This window comes from Hypomesus nipponensis, chromosome 23 (assembly GCF_054491055.1).
Source record: "Hypomesus nipponensis isolate SF chromosome 23, ASM5449105v1, whole genome shotgun sequence".
Classification (NCBI taxonomy): Eukaryota; Metazoa; Chordata; class Actinopteri; order Osmeriformes; family Osmeridae; genus Hypomesus; species Hypomesus nipponensis.
The window spans coordinates 24387150-24407919 of NC_140383.1; the positions used below are offsets into that span (position 1 = coordinate 24387150).

Sequence of the window (20770 nt, forward strand, 5' to 3'; positions counted from 1 at the left end):
TGTACAGTATGTCATCTACAGTAATACAGCAGGATGTACAGTATGTCATCTACAGTACAGCAGGATGTACAGTATGTTATCTACAGTAATACAGCAGGATGTACAGTATGTCATCTACGGTAATACAGTAGTAATCAACACTTCCCACATCTGCTAACTCTGGGAGTCTCTCCCTCACTACTGCATGCAGAGGTCGTCCGAGGGTCTCCTGTGATGTAAAGTGAGACCCAGAGATGTCCAGCGGCGTGGAGCTCTCTAGCCTGGGAGACAGGGCAGAGCTGGGGGAGGCCTGTCCAGACCCCCACAGGAAGCCTGTCCTGACCCCCACAGGAGGCCTATCCTGACCCCCACAGGAAGCCTGTCTTGACCCCCACAGGAAGCCTGTCCTGACCCCCACAGGAAGCCTGTCCTGACCCCCACAGGAGGCCTGTCCTGACCCCCACAGGAAGCCTGTCCTGACCCCCACAGGAGGCCTGTCCTGACCCCCACAGGAAGCCTGTCCTGACCCCCACAGGAGGCCTGTCCTGACCCCCACAGGAAGCCTGTCTTGACCCCCACAGGAGGCCTGTCCTGACCCCCACAGGAGGCCTGTCCTGACCCCCACAGGAAGCCTGTCCTGACCCCCACAGGAGGCCTGTCCTGACCCCCACAGGAAGCCTGTCTTGACCCCCACAGGAGGCCTGTCCTGACCCCCACAGTAGGCCTGTCCTGACCCCCACAGTAGGCCTGTCCTGACCCCCACAGGAGGCCTGTCCTGACCCCCACAGGAGGCCTGTCCTGAACCCCACAGGAGGCCGGTCCGAGGGGCCTGGAGGAGAGTGATGGCCGCATTGTGGGTGGGGTTGTTGCAACATGGGTGTGTGTGGCAGGGATGGAAACAGATGGTAGGGACATGATGTCTGGAGGGTGCTGAGAGATGCTGGGCAGGGCTCCCTTTCACCCTGCCTCCATTGTTAATGAGACAAAAGACCAGCTGCTCCCCAAGAGACCTGCTACCTACAATATGTGAGGGTGTGTGTTGTACTGTATGTACTGTATATGTGAGGGTGTGTGTTTGTACTGTATGTACTGTATATGTGAGGGTGTGTGTTGTGTGTGCCTAAAGTGTCATTGTGTGGATAACTGTTGTGAACTAAAACCAGTTTAAGTGCACAGTCACAGGTGGAGGAAAGGTTACTTATATATCATATACTTATATAGTAAAGGTAGCTGAGCTTCATTCACAGGTATAAAGGACGTCATCTCTGCTCTCAATGTTGATTGACAGAATATGAATGGGCTTCATACTCACAGCACATCTGACTGAACAGCCAAGACTGACTGAATGATATATGATGATATACAATGATAGAAAAATATGATGTTCTTTTTTGCCTTTTTATTCCTCGAAAATGTCCTCTGCCTGAGCACAGTCTGTTTGAACTCTGTTCCGTCTTTTCATTTAGACTAAACAAAGTTAAATTAAACAGATTCATAATTTCTATTCTCACTTGGCTCGCTCCCATTGTCATGCATCGAATTTCGAAACTTCCCCATATTTTCGCCACTGTTTAGGAAAGAGCAGATTCTCCCGATTCCGCCAGGCAGCTTTCAGCCTCATGGGGACCAGCAAACAGTCGCTTCCCCAAGAGGACCCTGACGGCGTCATGGTGGACTCCCCCAAACCTCCCGAGGCCTCGCTGGCCCTGACCAGCCTGCCCTCGCCCTCCAAGGACAGCCCGACCGATGCCAACGACACGCATGCCCTCATCAGCCCCAGTCACCACTCGTCGCAGGTCAGCGTGACAACACCACTGGACCATTCCTCGCCCAAACACCCCTGGGACCGGCTGTACCAAACGGAGCAGCACCAGTCCACGACCTGCCTGGCCACTACCAACGCCTACCCCCAGGGGAGCATCAGCACCATGAGACGAGCCTCGTCCGTCCATGACATGGAGGGTTTCAGCTCCAACACCAAAGCCGTCTTCCGGGACCGGCATCAGAGTGAAGGTAGGAGGGAGCCTCATACTCACAGGTCTGCTTTGTCAATGGCTGCCTTTCTTTTCTCTCTCTATACACTGGGAAGGCCCTTTCTACACTGTTCCTTTGATGCTCACTTGTTTTAAATCATTCTCCCGTTTGTGACAGAAGTGTGTGTGTGCGGGGGGGGGGGGGGGGGGGGGGGTTAGTGTGAGGGGGTGTGGGGGGGGGGGTGAGGGTTTTCTCTCGTTACTTACAAGTTGTCCACAGCATAATATCTGTCCTTTCTCTTCTACTCACCATCACGACCATAATGCTGCTTTTAGACCACGGTCGGCACATCAGAGGTAGGGCAGTTTTGTCTGTCAACGCTCCCTGGACTGCACTGCTCTGAAGCATGTTTTTCAAGCAAAGCAATCAGCATAACTTATCATTATTTTCATCAGACCTCCATTGACACGGTTCAAAGTGAGGGCACCCCTTTCCTGATTGTGTTCTGTGTCAATACTCGCTACCACAGTGTTGTGAAGGTGACGCCCTTGTCATGCCAGTATGTTCAGCGTTCCTGGACGACTCTGAATGTCTGCTTGCTCCCTGCACGGACTGCTAATGAATTTGAACTGCTGTTCTTAAAGATAAACCTGCATGAAGCACCACGCGCCATCAAGGCCTACTGCCATGGAACACAAGCCTGTGTCCTTTTCTATCCCATGTCTCTCCCTGATCACAGATAGCCAGTGACCCTCAGAAGGTGCATGGTGATTTGACTCATTGCTACAGAGCTCCCATCAGCTGCATTCTTAAACACAGTGAACAGTGTATCCCCACTGGGATCTGCTTTGTATCGTGTGCAGGGTCTGCTTACCGACTACAGTGGTGTCTGGATATGAACACAGGACCAAGTAAAGACCATGCTAGAACAATATCAACAAACAAAATAATAGCTGAATATGCTATTAAAGTCACTTAACATGCTGGAATATGTGTTGCCCCTTCTGTAGTTCCTAGTTCTGGGTTTAGCTCAGTGGTAAAGCAATTAACTACACAGCAAGACATCCCAGATTCAAATCTCCCTCTATTAGTTCCTTTGGATAATCTACTAAATGAGTACATTAAACATTTTGTCATAAATGGTTCCTGCTTCAGCAGATGGTTCTGAACCAACAACATCTTATTTTTGCTTTCCATGTTCAAGGCAAATCGGTCTTTTTTTAGATATTATTTTTGGCATTTGTACTTTATTGTGATAGTGACACAGGGTGACACAGGGTATTGTGATAGTGACACAGGGTGACACAGGATAGTGTGATAGTGACACAGAGTGACACAGGGTATTGTGATAGTGACACAGGGTGACACAGGGTGACACAGGGTAGTGTGATAGTGACACAGGGTGACACAGGGTATTGTGATAGTGACACAGGGTAGTGTGATAGTGACACAGGGTGACACAGGGTATTGTGATAGTGACACAGGGTGACTCAGGGTAGTGTGATAGTGACACAGGGTGAGACAGGGTATTGTGATAGTGACACAGGGTGACACAGGGTGACACAGGATGACACAGGGTGACACAGGGTAGTGTCTGTCTGTCTGTCTGACAGTAGGGGAGGGACAGGAAAAGCAGGGAAGATTGTGATAGTGACACAGGGTGACACAGGGTATTGTGATAGTGACACAGGGTGACACAGGGTAGTGTGATAGTGACACAGAGTGACACAGGGTATTGTGATAGTGACACAGGGTGACACAGGGTGACACAGGGTAGTGTGATGGTGACACAGGGTATTGTGATAGTGACACAGGGTGACACAGGGTGACACAGGGTAGTGTGATGGTGACACAGGGTATTGTGATAGTGACACAGGGTATTGTGATAGTGACACAGGGTGACACAGGGTATTGTGATAGTGACACTGGGTGACACAGGGTGGTATGATAGTGACAGGGTGACACAGGGTAGTGTGATAGTGACACAGGGTGACATAGGGTGACACAGGGTATTGTGATAGTGACACAGGGTGACACAGGGTATTGTGATAGTGACACTGGGTGACACAGGGTAGTATGATAGTGACAGGGTGACACAGGGTAGTGTGATAGTGACACAGGGTGACATAGGGTGACACAGGGTAGTGTGATAGTGACAGGGTGACACAGGGCAGTGTGATAATGACACTGAGTGACACAGGGTAGTATGATAGTGACAGGGTGACACAGGGTAATGTGATAGTGACACAGGGTGACACAGGTTGACACAGGGTAGTGTGATAGTGACACAGAGTGACACAGGGTAGTGTGATAGTGACACAGGGTGACATAGGGTGACACAGGATAGTGTCTGTCTGTCTGACAGTAGGGGAGGGACAGGAAAAGCAGGGGAGAGATTCAAGTTGGGATCAAGCAGCACATGTCCAGAGCTGGAATCCAACCCGGTCGCTGCAGCAAGGTCACAGCCTACATGGTAGGTGCTCTGAGGTGAGCCACCTGGGTCTGCCTCTCTAACAGAAGCCTGCTCTGCATGTGTCCACCATCCCTCCAGGTCCATTCAACCACCTGAAGTCCAGTCTGCTGGGCTCCACCTCCGACTCCCACATCAACAAATACAGCACCATCAACAAGATCCCTCTCATCGCCCTCAACTTCTCAGAGGGGAACGAGAGGAAGGCCCACTCTCCCCCTGCATCTGAGAAAACCATCATCGCTCCAAAGGTCAAAGACAGGACACACAACGTCACTGACAAAGTCACACAGGTGAGGAAAACAAACAAAAAAATATTTTGATTGCAACCGTTGTGGAATTGTCCATTGAAAGTTTGAAAAAGCATGTTAAAATCTGAAAATACTTTGTGAATTTGGTTTGAATTTGAGCTACAATTGAGTTGTTTTGTCTGTCTGAGAGCTGGAGATGTGAGGCAACCTTCAGGATCTTCTGGTCTCCACTGGTTCTGTTCCTGCCTGAGTCTGACTCATGAGAACACTCAAACACAGCAAAGGACACAAGTATCTCTCAGATAAGAACGCAGAATGGTCATCGTCCAATTACAGTCCATTTCCCCCACGGATGACAGCGCTCTTCCAGGGCCAAGCCACGACACCAGACAGACCTGTGTGCACGACCGGTGGAATCCAGTCTGGGGAACAGTGCTGAAGCAGCTTAAACCAAACCCCTTTTGCCCTCTCTTCCACCTGCATCATTCACCAGCAGGACCGAGGCTTGTCTTTGGCCACTGTCAGAGTTTATTAAGACAGAGATGAAGAAATTGCTAGCTAAGTGTTAACGCCGCAACCTTCATTTTAATTAGCTACTTACTTAAAGGCATCTAAGGAGAAAATACAATGGGTATACGACTCAGGCAAGATGCATAATTACCCCAACCCATATGCATATTCTAAAATCCATATGCATATTCTATATTCCTTATGCATATTATACATTTCATATGCATATAATTTTATATACCATATGCATATTTTATATTCCATAAATGGGTTTAGTGGTGAAAATATTTTTACATAATTTCACGTTTATTTTACATTTCACATCCAAAAAGGTTCCTTTTATAATGTACAACATACATTCCATGTGTAATTTATATATTCTTATGTGTCTGTTCTACACTGTATGTGGTTTAACAATGGCCACAGAGTGGAACGCAGAACGAAGAATGTGCAACCATGTGGGGAGTGTACTGTTTTTAGACGTTCCAGTGGAACAGTCTGTTATGGTAGATCCGATTATTCATATGCATGGTCAGAAGCAATCTTCCAGCCTGTCGGGTATGGGGACAAGACTAGTCCTAATAGAGATTGACTGCAAAGCACTTACTCGCAGGTTTGCTAAATCATGTCTTCTGTCAAGTCGTCGAGCAGGGTACTTCACCTGGATTGCCCTGCCAGCTACCGGCCACTGAGTTAAGTGGAACTGAAGCAGTCTTGGATAAAACTCTTTACACTAGGAGTACTGGAAGTGTCAATGATAAAGGGCGGTAAATGTCATTGTAACTTCAAATGGTCTGAGGTACCTTGAGACTGAAAGTGCTTTGGAAACCTAGAATTTTCTTTCATGGTCCTAACTCAAAAATATTCACTCCAGAAAAAGATGAGAGGAATGTAGAGACTGATCAACAACCATCAAACTCAACACCCTCCTCCTCTCCCTCCTCTTCTCCCTCCTCTCTCTCCTCCTCCTCCTCCTCCTCCTCCTCCTCCTCCTCCTCCTCCTCCTCCTCCTCCTCCTCCTCCTCCCCCTCCTCCTCCTCCTCCCCCTCCTCCTCCTCTCCCTCCTCCTCCTCCTCTCCCTCCTCTTCTCCCTCCTCTCTCTCCTCCTCCTCCTCCTCCTCCTCCTCCTCCTCCTCCTCCTCCTCCTCCTCCTCCTCTTCTCCCTCCTCCTCCTCACCTCCTCTCCCTCCTCCTCTCCCTCCTCCTCTCCCTCTCCCTCCTCCTCCCCCTCCTCCTCCTCTCCCTCCTCCTCCTCTCCCTCTCCCTCCTCCTCTCCCTCCTCCTCTCCCTCTCCCTCCTCCTCTCCCTCATCCTCCTCTCCCTCCTCCTCTCCCTCCTCCTCCTCCTCTCCCCCCTCCTCCTCCTCCTCTCCCTCCTCCTCCTCCTCTCCCTCCTCTCCCTCCTCTCCCTCCTCTCCCTCCTCCTGTCTCCCTCCTCCTCTCCCTCCTCCTCTCCCTCCTCCTCCTCTCCCTCCTCCTGTCTCCCTCCTCCTCTCCCTCCTCCTCTCCCTCCTCCTCCTCCTCCTCCTCTCCCTCCTCCTCCTCCTCCCCCTCCTCCTCTTCTCCCTCCTCCTCCTCACCTCCTCTCCCTCCTCCTCTCCCTCCTCCTCTCCCTCCTCCTCCTCCTCCCCCTCCTCCTCTCCCTCCTCCTCTCCCTCCTCCTCCTCACCTCCTCTCCCTCCTCCTCTCCCTCTCCCTCCTCCTCTCCCTCCTCCTCCTCTCCCTCCTCTCCCTCTCCCTCCTCCTCTCCCTCCTCCTCTCCCTCTCCCTCCTCCTCTCCCTCCTCCTCTCCCTCTCCCTCCTCCTCTCCCTCCTCCTCTCCCTCTCCCTCCTCCTCTCCCTCCTCCTCTCCCTCCTCCTCCTCTCCCTCTCCCTCCTCCTCTCCCTCCTCCTCTCCCTCCTCCTCTCCCTCCTCCTCTCCCTCCTCCTCCTCTCCCTCATCCTCCTCTCCCTCCTCCTCTCCCTCCTCCTCCTCTCCCTCCTCCTCTCCCTCCCATAGGTGTTGTCTCTGGGAGCTGATGTCCTACCAGAGTACAAGCTCCAGACGCCACGCATGGACCGCTTCACCATCCTCCACTACAGCCCCTTCAAGGCAGTGTGGGACTGGCTCATCCTGCTGCTGGTCATCTACACGGCCATCCTGACGCCTTACTCCGCCGCCTTCCTCCTCAACGACCGCGAGGAGCATAAACGGCGCGAGTGTGGCTACTCCTGCTCCCCGCTCAACGTGGTGGACCTCATGGTGGACATCATGTTCATCATCGACATCCTCATCAACTTCAGGACCACCTACGTCAACGTGAACGAGGAAGTGGTCAGCCACCCTGCAAAGATTGCCATTCACTACTTCAAGGGCTGGTTCCTCATCGACATGGTGGCCGCCATCCCCTTTGACCTGCTGATCTTCGGCTCCGGGTCAGACGAGGTGAGTTTCCAATGCATGTGTGTTTTACACGTGTTCCTCACTGGGATCATTCTGGCATATCACTGCAATCTAGCGTCCACTATGTACTAAGCTCATACTTCTAGCCGTGGGGTATTGCTTAAAGCCTGAATCTTTCTGTCTCAGCTCTGAACGGATTACTGTATTAAATTGCATGTTGTTGTGTGTGTTTTTGTGTGCATCTTTTTTTTCCTTTTTTTCCTTTTTTTTTTTTTGAATGGTCGCCATTCTAGAATCCATTTACGTGGATTAATGGCTTACCAAATGGCAATCAATGATGCATTTATATGAGGAGAGCCAGCCAAGGGGTCTGTGTGAACAGCTTATCTGTGCCGATGTGAAAGGGCCTCTGGCAAGCAGGCAGGGAGGCTTGTAGGCTCGTTTGTTTGGGTGGGAAAGCCTCTTCAGGCTGTGAAGCCTGCTCACTGCTTCATCATGTCCTGTTGGCACACTGCAACACCAGAGAAAGCTTCAGATCAGAACACGTTATCACCTAGTCCACTGCTACTGCTGCACAGTCAGGAAGAGGAATGACAGCAGGGGTGACATCATCATAATTTCACACGCAAAAAAAAAGGCTGCAGACCAAATCTTAATGTTATGCTCAGCCTTTCTGTGTAATGTACTGTGCAGTATCCCAGCTAATGCATAGCCACTGTTTACAGTGAGTCCCGAATTCATTCAGTTTTTTCCCCACAAAAGTGCAGAGTTAGTAAGCCATTGGTAGATGCTATTCTAAGGAATTCATTTAATTTACAGGCTTTGAGGCTTATTAGGAGGGCTTTAGTCTTCAAGTGCTCCAGGTAACCATTTAATCTAGTATGCAAAATCTTTCAATCAATGTGTTGCTGCTTTCAAGGTCTTCTTCAGCTGGCGGGTACAAGCAGTTCCAGCCTCATGCTACTACTCAACAGTACCCTGTGGTGCTGTGCTAGCAATATCATTTTGTTCCTTATTATTGGATTCATCATGGTGCTTTTACTTAGGGGAAACAGTGAACCACAGAACAGTGCTCTTTCCTGGTTGTAACCTCAGCGGAGTGATTAGACAGAGCAGAAACACTGGAACCTTCTAATTATAGAGCCAAGTAGGAAGCCCTTCTTTGTGATGCTCCAGGATCTCTAGGACTACGAGCTTGTGATTGTTTCAACGGGGACTTAAAGTACAGGACGGTATATTCCCTCAGAGGAGGTCTGAGGTAAACATGAAGCGGAGCTGAGTAGAGGATAACACGTCCAGACTGAGGGGCTCATCGGCTGTCTCTGTCCCTCTGCGTCCGCCTCGCTGCAGCGAGAGCGTCCGCCGACCGCACGCCAGCCAGCGTCCTCTCTGCCACACACAGCCCGATCCATACATTAGAATCAATGTCACTTTCAACCGTGAGAATGCACTCGGAGCAACAAACAGCGGTGACTAACCTCTCTTCCCTGCTCCATGCTCTTAATTGTCAGGCAAACAAATGATCTCCCTAACGGGGACAGTCGTAAGTGTTTCTGTTCCAGCCCTTGCTGCTGAGACGAAGCAAAGTGAGTCTCCCAGGGCCTGGGGAGCAGGGTTAGCTCAGACTTCAGACTTCAGTAAAGGAGGATGTATCTGCTGGATGCGTGTTCCTGTAGACGCGTGTTCATTTGGCCTAAAACACAAAGCCGTGGAGAGTTGCCAGCGTCAAGAGTCTTTGAATTACGTAGTTTAAAGGGACAGTGCAGAAAACTCATTACTGTTGTTGATTAAGGGAAGTTTGTACTTTTTTTTAAGGTGAAGTTAATTAGGAAGGAACTCTGAGAGAAAAAAATACTGGTTTACATAGCTGAGCCTAGATTTTTATGTAGCGTGGGCATAATATTGTAGTAAGGATCCACCGTCTTAGAGATACTCAGAAGGAATCACATTTTGTACAAAAGGTAACTCGCTATTTTCTTCTCAGTGTCTGACATTGTTCCTATGGTTACAGTTGTCTTAAAGCTGAACAGCCAGCAGCAGCTTAACATCATGTGACTCCCACATCTTGTATCTTCAGACCACAACTCTGATTGGCCTGCTGAAGACCGCCAGGCTGCTGCGATTGGTTCGCGTGGCCAGGAAGCTGGACCGCTACTCTGAGTACGGTGCTGCAGTCCTCATGCTGCTCATGTGCATCTTTGCCCTCATCGCCCATTGGCTGGCCTGCATCTGGTATGCCATCGGGAACGTGGAGAAGCCGTACCTGGAGCACAAGATTGGCTGGCTGGACAATCTGGGCGTGTCCATCGGGAAGCGATACAACTACAGCGACCCCAACTCCGGTCCGTCCATCAAGGACAAGTACGTGACGGCTCTGTACTTCACCTTCAGCAGCCTGACCAGCGTGGGCTTCGGGAACGTCTCCCCCAACACCAACTCTGAGAAGATCTTCTCCATCTGTGTCATGCTCATTGGCTGTGAGTCCTTTCACGTGTTTTGAGTGTTTACCAACGCCTTCTTTCCTACACTGGTGCGTTTGAAAATACCTGGGGTCAAAAGATGCGCAATAACTGTACCTTTATGGTCAGTGTGACTCTGGGCCATCGGATTTTAGAACACAATACATGTCATTCAGTATGAAGCACATTCAATAAGAACGTTCCCATCACTGCATCTCTCCTCCTCTTCCACCCTGACTCCCTCTCTCCTCCTCCACCCTGACTCCCTCTCTCCTCCTCCTCCACCCTGACTCCCTCTCTCCTCCTCTTCCACCCTGACTCCCTCTCTCCTCCTCCTCCACCCTGACTCCCTCTCTCCTCCTCTTCCACCCTGACTCCCTCTCTCCTCCTCTTCCACCCTGACTCCCTCTCTCCTCCTCCTCCACCCTGACTCCCTCTCTCCTCCTCCACCCTGACTCCCTCTCTCCTCCTCCTCCACCCTGACTCCCTCTCTCCTCCTCTTCCACCCTGACTCCCTCTCTCCTCCTCCTCCACCCTGACTCCCTCTCTCCTCCTCTTCCACCCTGACTCCCTCTCTCCTCCTCCTCCACCCTGACTCCCTCTCTCCTCCTCTTCCACCCTGACTCCCTCTCTCCTCCTCCACCCTGACTCCCTCTCTCCTCCTCCACCCTGACTCCCTCTCTCCTCCTCCTCCACCCTGACTCCCTCTCTCCTCCTCTTCCACCCTGACTCCCTCTCTCCTCCTCCTCCACCCTGACTCCCTCTCTCCTCCTCTTCCACCCTGACTCCCTCTCTCCTCCTCCTCCACCCTGACTCCCTCTCTCCTCCTCCTCCACCCTGACTCCCTCTGTCCTCCTCCTCCACCCTGACTCCCTCTCTCCTCCTCCTCCACCCTGACTCCCTCTCTCCTCCTCCTCCACCCTGACTCCCTCTCTCCTCCTCCTCCACCCTGACTCCCTCTCTCCTCCTCCTCCACCCTGACTCCCTCTCTCCTCCTCCACCCTGACTCCCTCTCTCCTCCTCCTCCACCCTGACTCCCTCTCTCCTCCTCCTCCACCCTGACTCCCTCTCTCCTCCTCCTCCACCCTGACTCCCTCTCTACTCCTCCACCAGCCCTCATGTATGCCAGCATCTTCGGGAACGTGTCGGCCATCATTCAGCGCCTGTACTCTGGCACGGCCCGCTACCACACCCAGATGCTGCGGGTGCGAGAGTTCATCCGCTTCCACCAGATCCCCAACCCCCTCAGGCAGCGCCTGGAAGAGTACTTCCAGCACTCCTGGACGTACACCAACGGCATCGACATGAACACGGTGAGCAGAGGGCAACAGGGTCCTCCATCAACCTCTCTTTGAGCTTTGAGTCTAAAGAGTGACACTGTTTAGTGTATATCGTACGTCAATCAAGAAGTTCTACGATTGATCTGACATTGTGGTACGGTAGAGCGGCATGTGGAACGTCAAAAGAACGCACTGTACTCACAAACCTTCTCTCTCCCTCCTGCTTCTCTGGTGGGTTACAACATCACATCCTTGGTAAGAGCAGGAGGTACATATTCATTTTGACATTATTTGTATCTGTTGGACTATTTCTCCACAGTTTGGGATTTAAAGATAGTTCTGGTCAAAAAAATTATCGTTAATGTTGGTCCAAGCTGTTTCAACCCCAACCCCATTCCAACCTCCTCTATTTCTTGCACCCTCTATGTTTCCTGCATGTTTAGTTTGTTTTCTTACTGCATGTGTCATTGTGTGACGTTGATGTACATATAATAATGGGCAAAGTGCTTAAGCTTTCATGTAATTTCCTGTTTGCCGTGTGTCAATGTTGACCTGCAAATTGCATGCCAGCTTTTTGTTAAAAAGAGTGCTTGTAGCTTAAGGGCATGAGCATATGTGATTCACAGGCGTGCATGGAGTGGCACGAGTTTGCACACAAGCAAAATTTGAGTAGTAAACTCAATGGACAGGCATGGACAGTATTTTACTTCACTATATATATTATTATTATTTTTTTACACCAATTAAAAAATAATGTTACACTGTGACACTTCGTTGTGCTTTTATCTCTATTGTATGTGTTGAATTGAGGTGTTTTTGTTTGAAGAGGTAAGTCAATTCTGTTCCTGAATTCTTGTGGAGATAAACTACACCCTGGTTCCTACTCTAGTGTAAAAGCAGCACAGGGCATCCTCCATCACCCCAACTTCTCCACTTCCTGTGTTGTGATTCCTGTGCTTGTCCGTGCTGCAGGTCCTAAAAGGCTTCCCAGAGTGTCTCCAGGCTGACATCTGCCTCCACCTGAACAAGAACCTGCTGGAGGACTGCAGGGCCTTCCAGGGGGCCACCAAGGGCTGTCTGCGGGCGCTGGCCATGCGCTTCCAGACCACCCACGCCCCCCCCGGGGACACCCTGGTCCACAGCGGGGACGTGCTCACGGCCCTCTACTTCCTGTCGCGCGGCTCCATCGAGATCCTGAAGGACGACATCGTGGTGGCCATCTTAGGTAAGCACCCCTGGGTGGGAGTGACCTGGGGAGATGGTATGTTCACTGTATGTTCTCTGTGTGTTCACTGTATGTTCTCTGTGTGTTCACTGTATGTTCACTGTGTTTTCACTGTATGTTCACTGTGTGTTCACTGTATGTTCACTGTATGTTCTCTGTGTGTTCACTGTATGTTCACTGTGTGTTCACTGTGTTTTCACTGTATGTTCACTGTGTGTTCACTGTATGTTCACTGTATGTTCTCTGTGTGTTCACTGTGTGTTCACTGTGTTTTCACTGTGTGTTCTCTGTATGTTCTCTTGGTGTTCCACGGTATGGATGGTCACGTAGACACAGAGAGCTATCGACTCCAGTGAGACTCTGGAGATACATCTTCACTATTCAATGATCGCTCATCGCATGCTTATAAGACCATCATTTTATGAGGCATGATTTAACAAATATTTCCTGTCAGCTCAGTAACAAACACGCCTGCTCACTGGTCTTGGTAATACACAGATCTTACTCAGACGTTTTTATAACAAGGGTTAGGGGAGCACTTACACTGATGCTGTCGTTAATATTTAATTTCCTATCCTCTTTGTTTATACATACATGGTTAGACATTTAATTAAATCTGTATCTTTTCAAAACGTCGTTGGACGGATAATGTGAATTAATGATTCATGGTACTTTATCTCCAGTGTCGGATTCCCAGGCGCTTGGCTGTGTGCAGACAGGTTAGCTGTCACAGGCTGAGGTAGTTAGTCCAGCTCCCACAGAGGGAAGCCCAAAAGGAAAGCAGGGTCTTTTGTTCTGGTCCCACCTCCCTCCCCCCTGTGGAGATCACTAGTCCACATCGTCTGTAACAACTCTGTGTCTTCTCTTCAGACTGACAAGAACGTAACAAGTTCTTCAGTGGTGTATTCTGAACAGGGCTAGTCCATAAATTTCACACATTTTGACAAGGACAGCTTGGTAAGTCTCAAACCATGATGGGCTGTCTTGTTTAATGCCTAAGTAGTGTTTATATTACTGTGAGATAGAGAGCCTGACATTTCTATTATGCGGCGCCGTATGAGTCTGTCTGGTAACTTCAAAGAGCACAGTGACATAGCTCTCGTGCGCACAGCGCTGCGGAACGCTTTTCTGCCAGGGCTGAAACAGCAGGAGAGAAAGGTACCTCATGTGAGGGGAAAGGAAAATGCTGCTGTTCATCTTCCTGCTGCGTCTAATATCAATGCCAAACATTCATAATGGCTCTAGGCTACGGTGCAACAGACTGCAACAGTGGAAAACAAGAAGAAGAAAAAACTTCTTCCACAAAACGTCCTACCTGTGAATCTCTTACAGGTGTAACAGGCCATGCCAGGACTATTTTTCATGAAATGAAAGCTCACCGGAGCCACACGTGACATATTGGGTCTGAGCTCTGCACAAGCAGGAGCCTTGCAGAAGAACCCATTAGTACATCCCACAGAAGATGTGAGGAGGCCTCACAGGGTCCTGCATCCTGCTCAAGCCCAACTACAGTACAGTAGCACTGTTCAGCAGCACAGCCTCCAGAGGATCTTGTTCCACGCAGAGCGTGTTTCTGAGGACCACGTAAGCTCTGACTCAGTGTTGATTTCAGTGTGAATCCTTGAAACGAGACCCGATGGCAAGCCTGCCGGTCAGGGTAGGGTCTGTGCTGAATGCCGGTCAGGGTAGGGTCTGTGCTGAATACGTTTCCTTGAAGTCCGGTGGTTGCGGCTCACTCGCTCTCTGCTGACGAGGTGCAGAGCCGCCTCAGGACACTGGTCTTTTACACCACACTCTGCTCGCAGCACTGACATTTAGTCACACCCTGCACCCGCGACAGGCCCTTTCAACTTGCCCTTTGTGCTACCGTCCCCTTTCGGTCCTATCGTGGCACAATAACTTCATTATCCACCTGCTGCCATAAATTATATCCATAATTACCATAAAGTAATTGATAATGACCTCATTGTTCGAGAGAGAAAAAAATCACAATGCATGTATTCCGTCTGAAGTGAGGTTAATAAAGAAAAAAGTAAGTCATTCTCAAATCCTCCACTCCCTGCATCAAAGTTGGTTTGAGTTGGCAGTCGGCATTGCTTTGTTTTAATTATGGATCAGAAGATCTGAAACCAAGACCACTGGAACAGAAGAGCAGAGAACGTACAGCTTCCACAGGCAGGAGAACCAGATGTTCGTAATCCTCAAAGGAAAACTCTGACAGGTTTGTCTTTCTTCTCATACTGGAGAAGCCGACCAGTTCACTTCGTCAACCAAATCCACATAATCTCCTGAGATTCTTAGAGAACTACTTTGAGTAGCGCCTGGGGAATTAAGAAAGCTTCTATCATACTGTACCTTCCAATGTAACACGGTCCTACCTCCACTTATACTGTGAATACAACAGCTACTTTGCACCCCAAAGACAAAGCCTCACCAAATGATATGACCGTTTGGGTTGCACAAACACAGCATCCATCCATTCAGCAAGCTTAAAAATATGTCTTAATCATATGTCAAATCTCTCGTTCGTCAAAAAACTATTCTCATATCACCCCTACTGCACATGTCACGTGTCTCCCCCAGGGAAGAACGACATCTTTGGTGAGATGATCCACCTGTACGCCAAGCCCGGGAAGGCCAATGCGGACGTGCGAGCGCTGAGTTACTGCGACCTGCACACCATCCAGAGAGAGGAGATCCTGGAGGTGCTGGACATGTACCCTGAGTTCGCTGACCTCTTCCTAACTAACCTTGAGTTGACCTTCAACCTCAGGGACGACAACGTGAAAGTAGAGGTGGTGCATCCATACTGTACACAAATCAGACTGATGTCAAATACACAGAAAGATAAAAATCAGATTTATTGTTTTTCTCAAAATTGAAATGAAAAATTTTATGAAGGCTCAGGTGGCACAGTACCACAAGTGTTTGGTGCGATTTGTGTGGTTTCTAAATGGAACATGGATAGTTGGATAGAGTCCCACATAAATCAATTGCAGTAGGATCATTTCAGAACAGTTCTTCAACAGTTCTTCTAAAATGCAGTGGTCATCTTTCCAGGGTATTCTTTTTAATCATGTGATGCCCATCTTCCCACAGCCCATGTATTCTCACGGCAGTGACTCCGACGGAGAGGAGAGCAAGAGAAGGAGGCGTATGTCCTTCACTCCACATCCGTCGAAAGGTAAACTTGCAAAGAGAAGCAGCAGCATCACATCCTCCTCTCCTGAACTCTGAAGACATGAGGCGGTTCCTTGTTTTTCCCCTGTGAGCAGCTCCCTCTGAGGACGAGGCCTCCTCTCGGGGCCAGAGAACGGTGTGTTCCTCTAACTCTGCTTCATTACCGTTCCACAGAGGGAAGCATCAAGGAAGTGGAGCAGGACTCGGGGAGGCAGAGGGATGCGTTCTCGGGCCTGAAGAGGGGTTCGGAGGACATGAAAGACTCGGAGAAGGAGGAGCTGTTGTCTCTGGGAAAACGGGGGAAGGGTTGCTCGTTTGTGGAGGCAGCTACTCAGGGGCCGGACGCACACCACACAGGAGGAGAGCCCCTGCCCAGGGACAACATGGACAAGAGCCCCTTGTTTGAAGGTAGCTCAGTGTTGTGTGTAAGATTGCAGGGGGCGGAAGCAAACATGCAGGGAACATGTTAAGACGGTGGCCTCATTAGAAGGTGGCCTCATTAGAAGGTGACCACAGTACGTTGAGTCAGTGAGATCAAAAAGAACATCCATGGTCATGCATCCTGTAAGGGTACGATCATCCTAGCCTCATCTGCATTTCAGATGGGGTGGAGAGTCATTCACCCAGCAGGCTTTAGGCCAGGACTGGCCGTCCCCTCCGCCTCTCCAGAACTGAATTCATGGCAACGCAAGGAAATGAAAAAGCCACACTAATAAACAACTCCCTTAAGAGGATCACAGGAAACATCATCCAATTACTCCAGCATCATGGAACAGGAGGTCAAGTGTCTGCAGAGCAGGGCGTCAGAACCTCCTGCTGACTCTCTGCACCTGCGCAGGAGCAAAACTAACTCCAAAATAGCATATCAATCAAATCTTCTCCGGTGTTAAGTCCCTGCCTAAAGCTCCACGCCCGGTGTCTGTGGTCCTCACATCCCTGCCATGGAATAAGCACTAAGGAAAATCTCAGTGGAGCCTGTTCTTTCAAAGGCTTAGTCATACTCGATCCTTTTTTCGAGGCTTTAGGAAAATCTGCTTTTGCCTCCGACATGGCTCTTGCGATGTGCAGGCATACTGTGTCCTAGTTCCCTTTCAGCCATCGCCATTCTTACCTTAAAGCTGTGCGCTCAGAGACAACACCAACGTCAGGTCTCCATGCTCCTCACCTTGACCCCTTTTGTTGAAGAAAACCGCACGCTTCACGGTATTTTAAGATTAGTCACGCCAATTCTTCACTTGGTTCAGTGTTCTGGAAACAGACCGATTTACAGATTTAGAAGAAGGGTTTACTTGAAAACAGCTGTTTATCGGGCTACAGCATAGTAGGGTGGTCTGGGGGGGAGGGTTCCAGTTACATATGACTCGAATAGGATCAAGAAACAGTATGGAGCAGCATTCTGTGTTATCTTGTGTACACAACAGTGAGGAAGGGAAAGGTCTGGTGCAACGACACCCAGGTTAACAAGCCTTTCTGAATGCCACTGAGGAGCCTGCTATGCTGATAATGTCATCAAAGACAGGAGTAGCCATTACTGCCTGTGGCAAACACAAAAGCAACATCTCTGAGGCACCAGAGGGACAGATAGCTCGACCCAGCAGGTGCCCACCAAAGATAACAATGAGTTAGCACAGATAGCTGCTCTCAGCTGCGCGGAAATGCCGTTGTACTAACAGGTCTCCTGCAACACGCAGGCTAATAAATTACAAGCAAAGCCACGACACAGCTTCCTGCGAAAGATTAATAGCATGCTATATTCAGCGGGTGGTTGGTTTAGTGATTCCAGGGGGATGACCCACATGTGAGGTGTAAGGTATGCTGTTTGTGCCTCGCTCACCAGATCTGTCTGATGATAAATGGGCTTGTGAAAAGCCCACAGACTACCTGGATGAGTCAGCACAACCGCAAGAAGAGCAAGGAGAGCAAGGAGAGGACGACTCTGCGAGTGAGATCACGTATGGCGAGGTGGAGCAACGTCTGGATCAGCTGCAGGAACACCTGAACAGGTGGAGTATTTTCACCCCAATCTGAGCACTGTAGCAGGCAGTATAATGCAGAGAACAATAATGATAAATGGCTGAAAAATCTTTCAGCAAATTAGTTTTAATATAATTTTTCTATTGAGGCCTCTCCTTTGCTATCACAGATAGCCATTCTTGTTCTAGTCCTGCTCTGTGTGTTTGTGTTCCTGTGTGAATGTTTGCGTGTGCTGAAAGCTGAATCCTCCCTATCGCACCAATACATCAATGAATCCCCAAACTGACAGCAGGGCTGAGACAGGTAGGGCTGAGACAGGCAGGCTGAGACAGATAGGCTGAGACAGGTAGGCTGAGACAGGCAGGCCTTTTCCAGGTCCAGAGGGAGGCTGGCGAAACTCTGTCACCAGCTAGATCTGAGGTGTGCATCACAACATGCAAATGAGCTACTTGGCACCTCGCTTTAATACATTGGAATCCCCATCACCTCCTGAGGCAGGCAGGCAGGTTGAGTGGGGAGTTAACAGCTCACCTGCAGCCTGCAGACCTTCCAGAGAGGTAGACAGGCACACGAGAGCAGCAGGTGGTATTTTTAGCAGGAATTATCACAGAAGAAGAGGCGCCAGCTCAGCGGCAGGGCTGCTGGATCTCTGGGTCCCATCTCAAATAAGACACATATTATCCAGCGCACTATCGCTGACCCTGCTTTTACCAGACGGCAGATGCTACAGGGTTGGCTCTGCTGCACGCCGCTGCCTTTCAGAGAGTCTCGTAATGGGCTGCCAGCAGCCAGGAAGAGCCCACTGAAATCATTACTAGCTGGACTTACTGTGGAGCCAAGGAAAACATCTCTCTCCTGTTTGTTGTTAGCACATAAGAGGTGTATGACTCCTTTTTATAAGCCGTGAGTCTCTCATTAGTGAAGACGCCGTGCATGCACCCTGTTACCGGTACCTGAGTTTTTTGTCTAGCCATGAAGATTTGTCTAGCCATGAAGCCAAGAGTGTCCAATATTCTGATAGGGATTATAAGAGATTCCACAATTATTCAGCATGAGCACATAGAGGCTAATATAAGAATCCAAATGTAGCTTTTATGACGATAAAGAATGTGAATGAATGGAAGCTAATTATTCCTCCCAAACGCACTGATCACACCTCCACTGCATATTCATTATCACCCTCAAAGACAGCTTCATCACTGGCCAACTAAGGGAAAAAACAGCTGACAGAATGTGCTCTCAAGCCTCGTGATTTGGCGTCGACCGTACTACTGCCAAGGGCTGGAAGCCAAAGCAGAACCTAAGCTCCCCCTAGTGAACGTAACCCTCCACCACAACGCCCACACCAACCCAAGCTCCCCCTAGTGAACGTAACCCTCCACCACAGCGCCCACACCGAGGCTGCTGTGGCTGTACAGACTGGCTTCTCTTTGCCTGACAACCTTTTCCATACCTTACCCAGTCAGCAACATTCACTCTCCAAACCCCCCATCTCCTGTCCACTGGTTCCAGACTGGAGTCCCAGATGACGACAGACATCCAGACCATCCTGCAGCTGCTGCAGAGGCAGTCCACCCTGGGTCCTCCAGCCTACAGCACAGTGACCGGCAGCCCAGACTACCTGAGACCCTCGGTGAGGATCCAGCCCATCGCTGCCCTGATGCCCAGCCATTTCTTCAGCCATGCATCCACACAGGTACGTATGGGTCTGTCTTGGTACCCTGGAGACAGTGGATGTTTGGGAATAGGAGGGAAATCTGACAACCTGCTTTTCCTATTTGTTCATGCCAGGCTGATTTTAAATATTCACTGGGTCTGTTTTGTCACACGGTTTTTGGAGCTGAAGAGCCTGTGCGTACTCTCACGTGACAAAACATGATGTCATATTACAGAGACGTGTGCTAATGTGACTGTGTGTGTCTGTGTGTGTCTGTCTGTGTGTGTGTCTCTGTGTCTGTCTGTGTGTGTGTATGTGTGTGTGTGCGTGTGTGTGTGTCCGTCCTCAGGGTCCTGAACTCAGTCTCGAGAGGACTCTTCCAGACCCCAGAGCTTCGTTGTCAGTCTTGTCCCAGGTGGTTCCCCCCCTAGGGGAGAACCTGACAGCTCTCTTTGTACAAAGACACACAATACCACTACCACCACAACAACAGCAACAACCAACCACAACCCATCAACACACTAAATCCATCCTTCTTCCAGTCGACACCTGCTCACCTTCAGTCCTGTCCCCCGACAACATGTGTGTGCGACCAGCCTCGGACCCCGGGCCGCCCAGGCTGTAGGTCTTACAGGGAGCTTCAGGACTACTGGCTCTTACCTGCATAGTGACACTGTCATTACTTTCAGAACAACAACACTGGGATTCAAATCTACTGTATCTCTATGATACAGTTTAATGAAACATGAAATATCTAGAATACAGTTTTCAACAGTAACACAGACATTTCTATAATGCAATTTTCTTAAGCTGTCATCGAAGTAATTACAGAATTACTATTCAACTGTGGGATCAAACTAATGTAAAGTGTTGCCACTCGTATAACTGAAGTATGACTCAGGGTTTCCTGGACTGTTGCATTGCAATATGTGAGGTGCAGTATGCTGTCGTTATCTTCCTTAAACCATGTGCATTATTCCACATGTACATGCAGTCATGCACCCTAGATGTTCCACTGCCAGCAGCACAGACACCATACGTGCTTGTCCAGGTAGATAAGCTAACGTGCATGTTTGAGAGGGTTTTCTGTTGCATGTTATCTCTGAGTCACACCACTGACAAGCAAGTGTGATGTTGGCATGACTACAAGGCAGTACATTTATGTATGGTTTAAGTTTTTGCTTATTTGAACCAAATGTAGCATATAATATACTGTACTGTACAATCCATGTCCAAACGTTTCAGTTTTGTTTTAATATTACACTTGCTTTTACTCTCTTATGTGTGTAGTGTTTGAAACACATGACAAAATGAAAACTAGCAGATTAATAGTCTAAAGGGATAGATGGGGTGTCGTGCCTATAACTAAGTCCAAAAATCAAATAAGTCAACTAGTGTAGCCTACATTATATTCATGAACAAAATCAGC

At 49.5% G+C, this 20770-nt stretch overlaps 1 protein-coding gene across 1 annotated transcript in view; it reads left to right on the forward strand.

Annotated features, from left to right (window-relative positions):
- Positions 1-20566, forward strand: part of kcnh7b (potassium channel, voltage gated eag related subfamily H, member 7b) — a 34107-nt gene extending 13541 nt beyond the window's left edge. The window contains exons 4-16 of the mRNA XM_084689368.1: positions 1555-1992; positions 2289-2309; positions 4505-4716; positions 7183-7608; positions 9644-10043; positions 11139-11338; positions 12278-12530; positions 15114-15319; positions 15630-15714; positions 15885-16118; positions 17548-17713; positions 19197-19380; positions 19691-20566. Of these exons, the coding sequence (XP_084545494.1) occupies positions 1555-1992; positions 2289-2309; positions 4505-4716; positions 7183-7608; positions 9644-10043; positions 11139-11338; positions 12278-12530; positions 15114-15319; positions 15630-15714; positions 15885-16118; positions 17548-17713; positions 19197-19380; positions 19691-19966 (3101 nt within the window). The 3' untranslated portion in view covers positions 19967-20566. The remainder of the gene's footprint in view (positions 1-1554; positions 1993-2288; positions 2310-4504; positions 4717-7182; positions 7609-9643; positions 10044-11138; positions 11339-12277; positions 12531-15113; positions 15320-15629; positions 15715-15884; positions 16119-17547; positions 17714-19196; positions 19381-19690) is intronic.
- Positions 20567-20770: the final 204 nt, after the last annotated feature.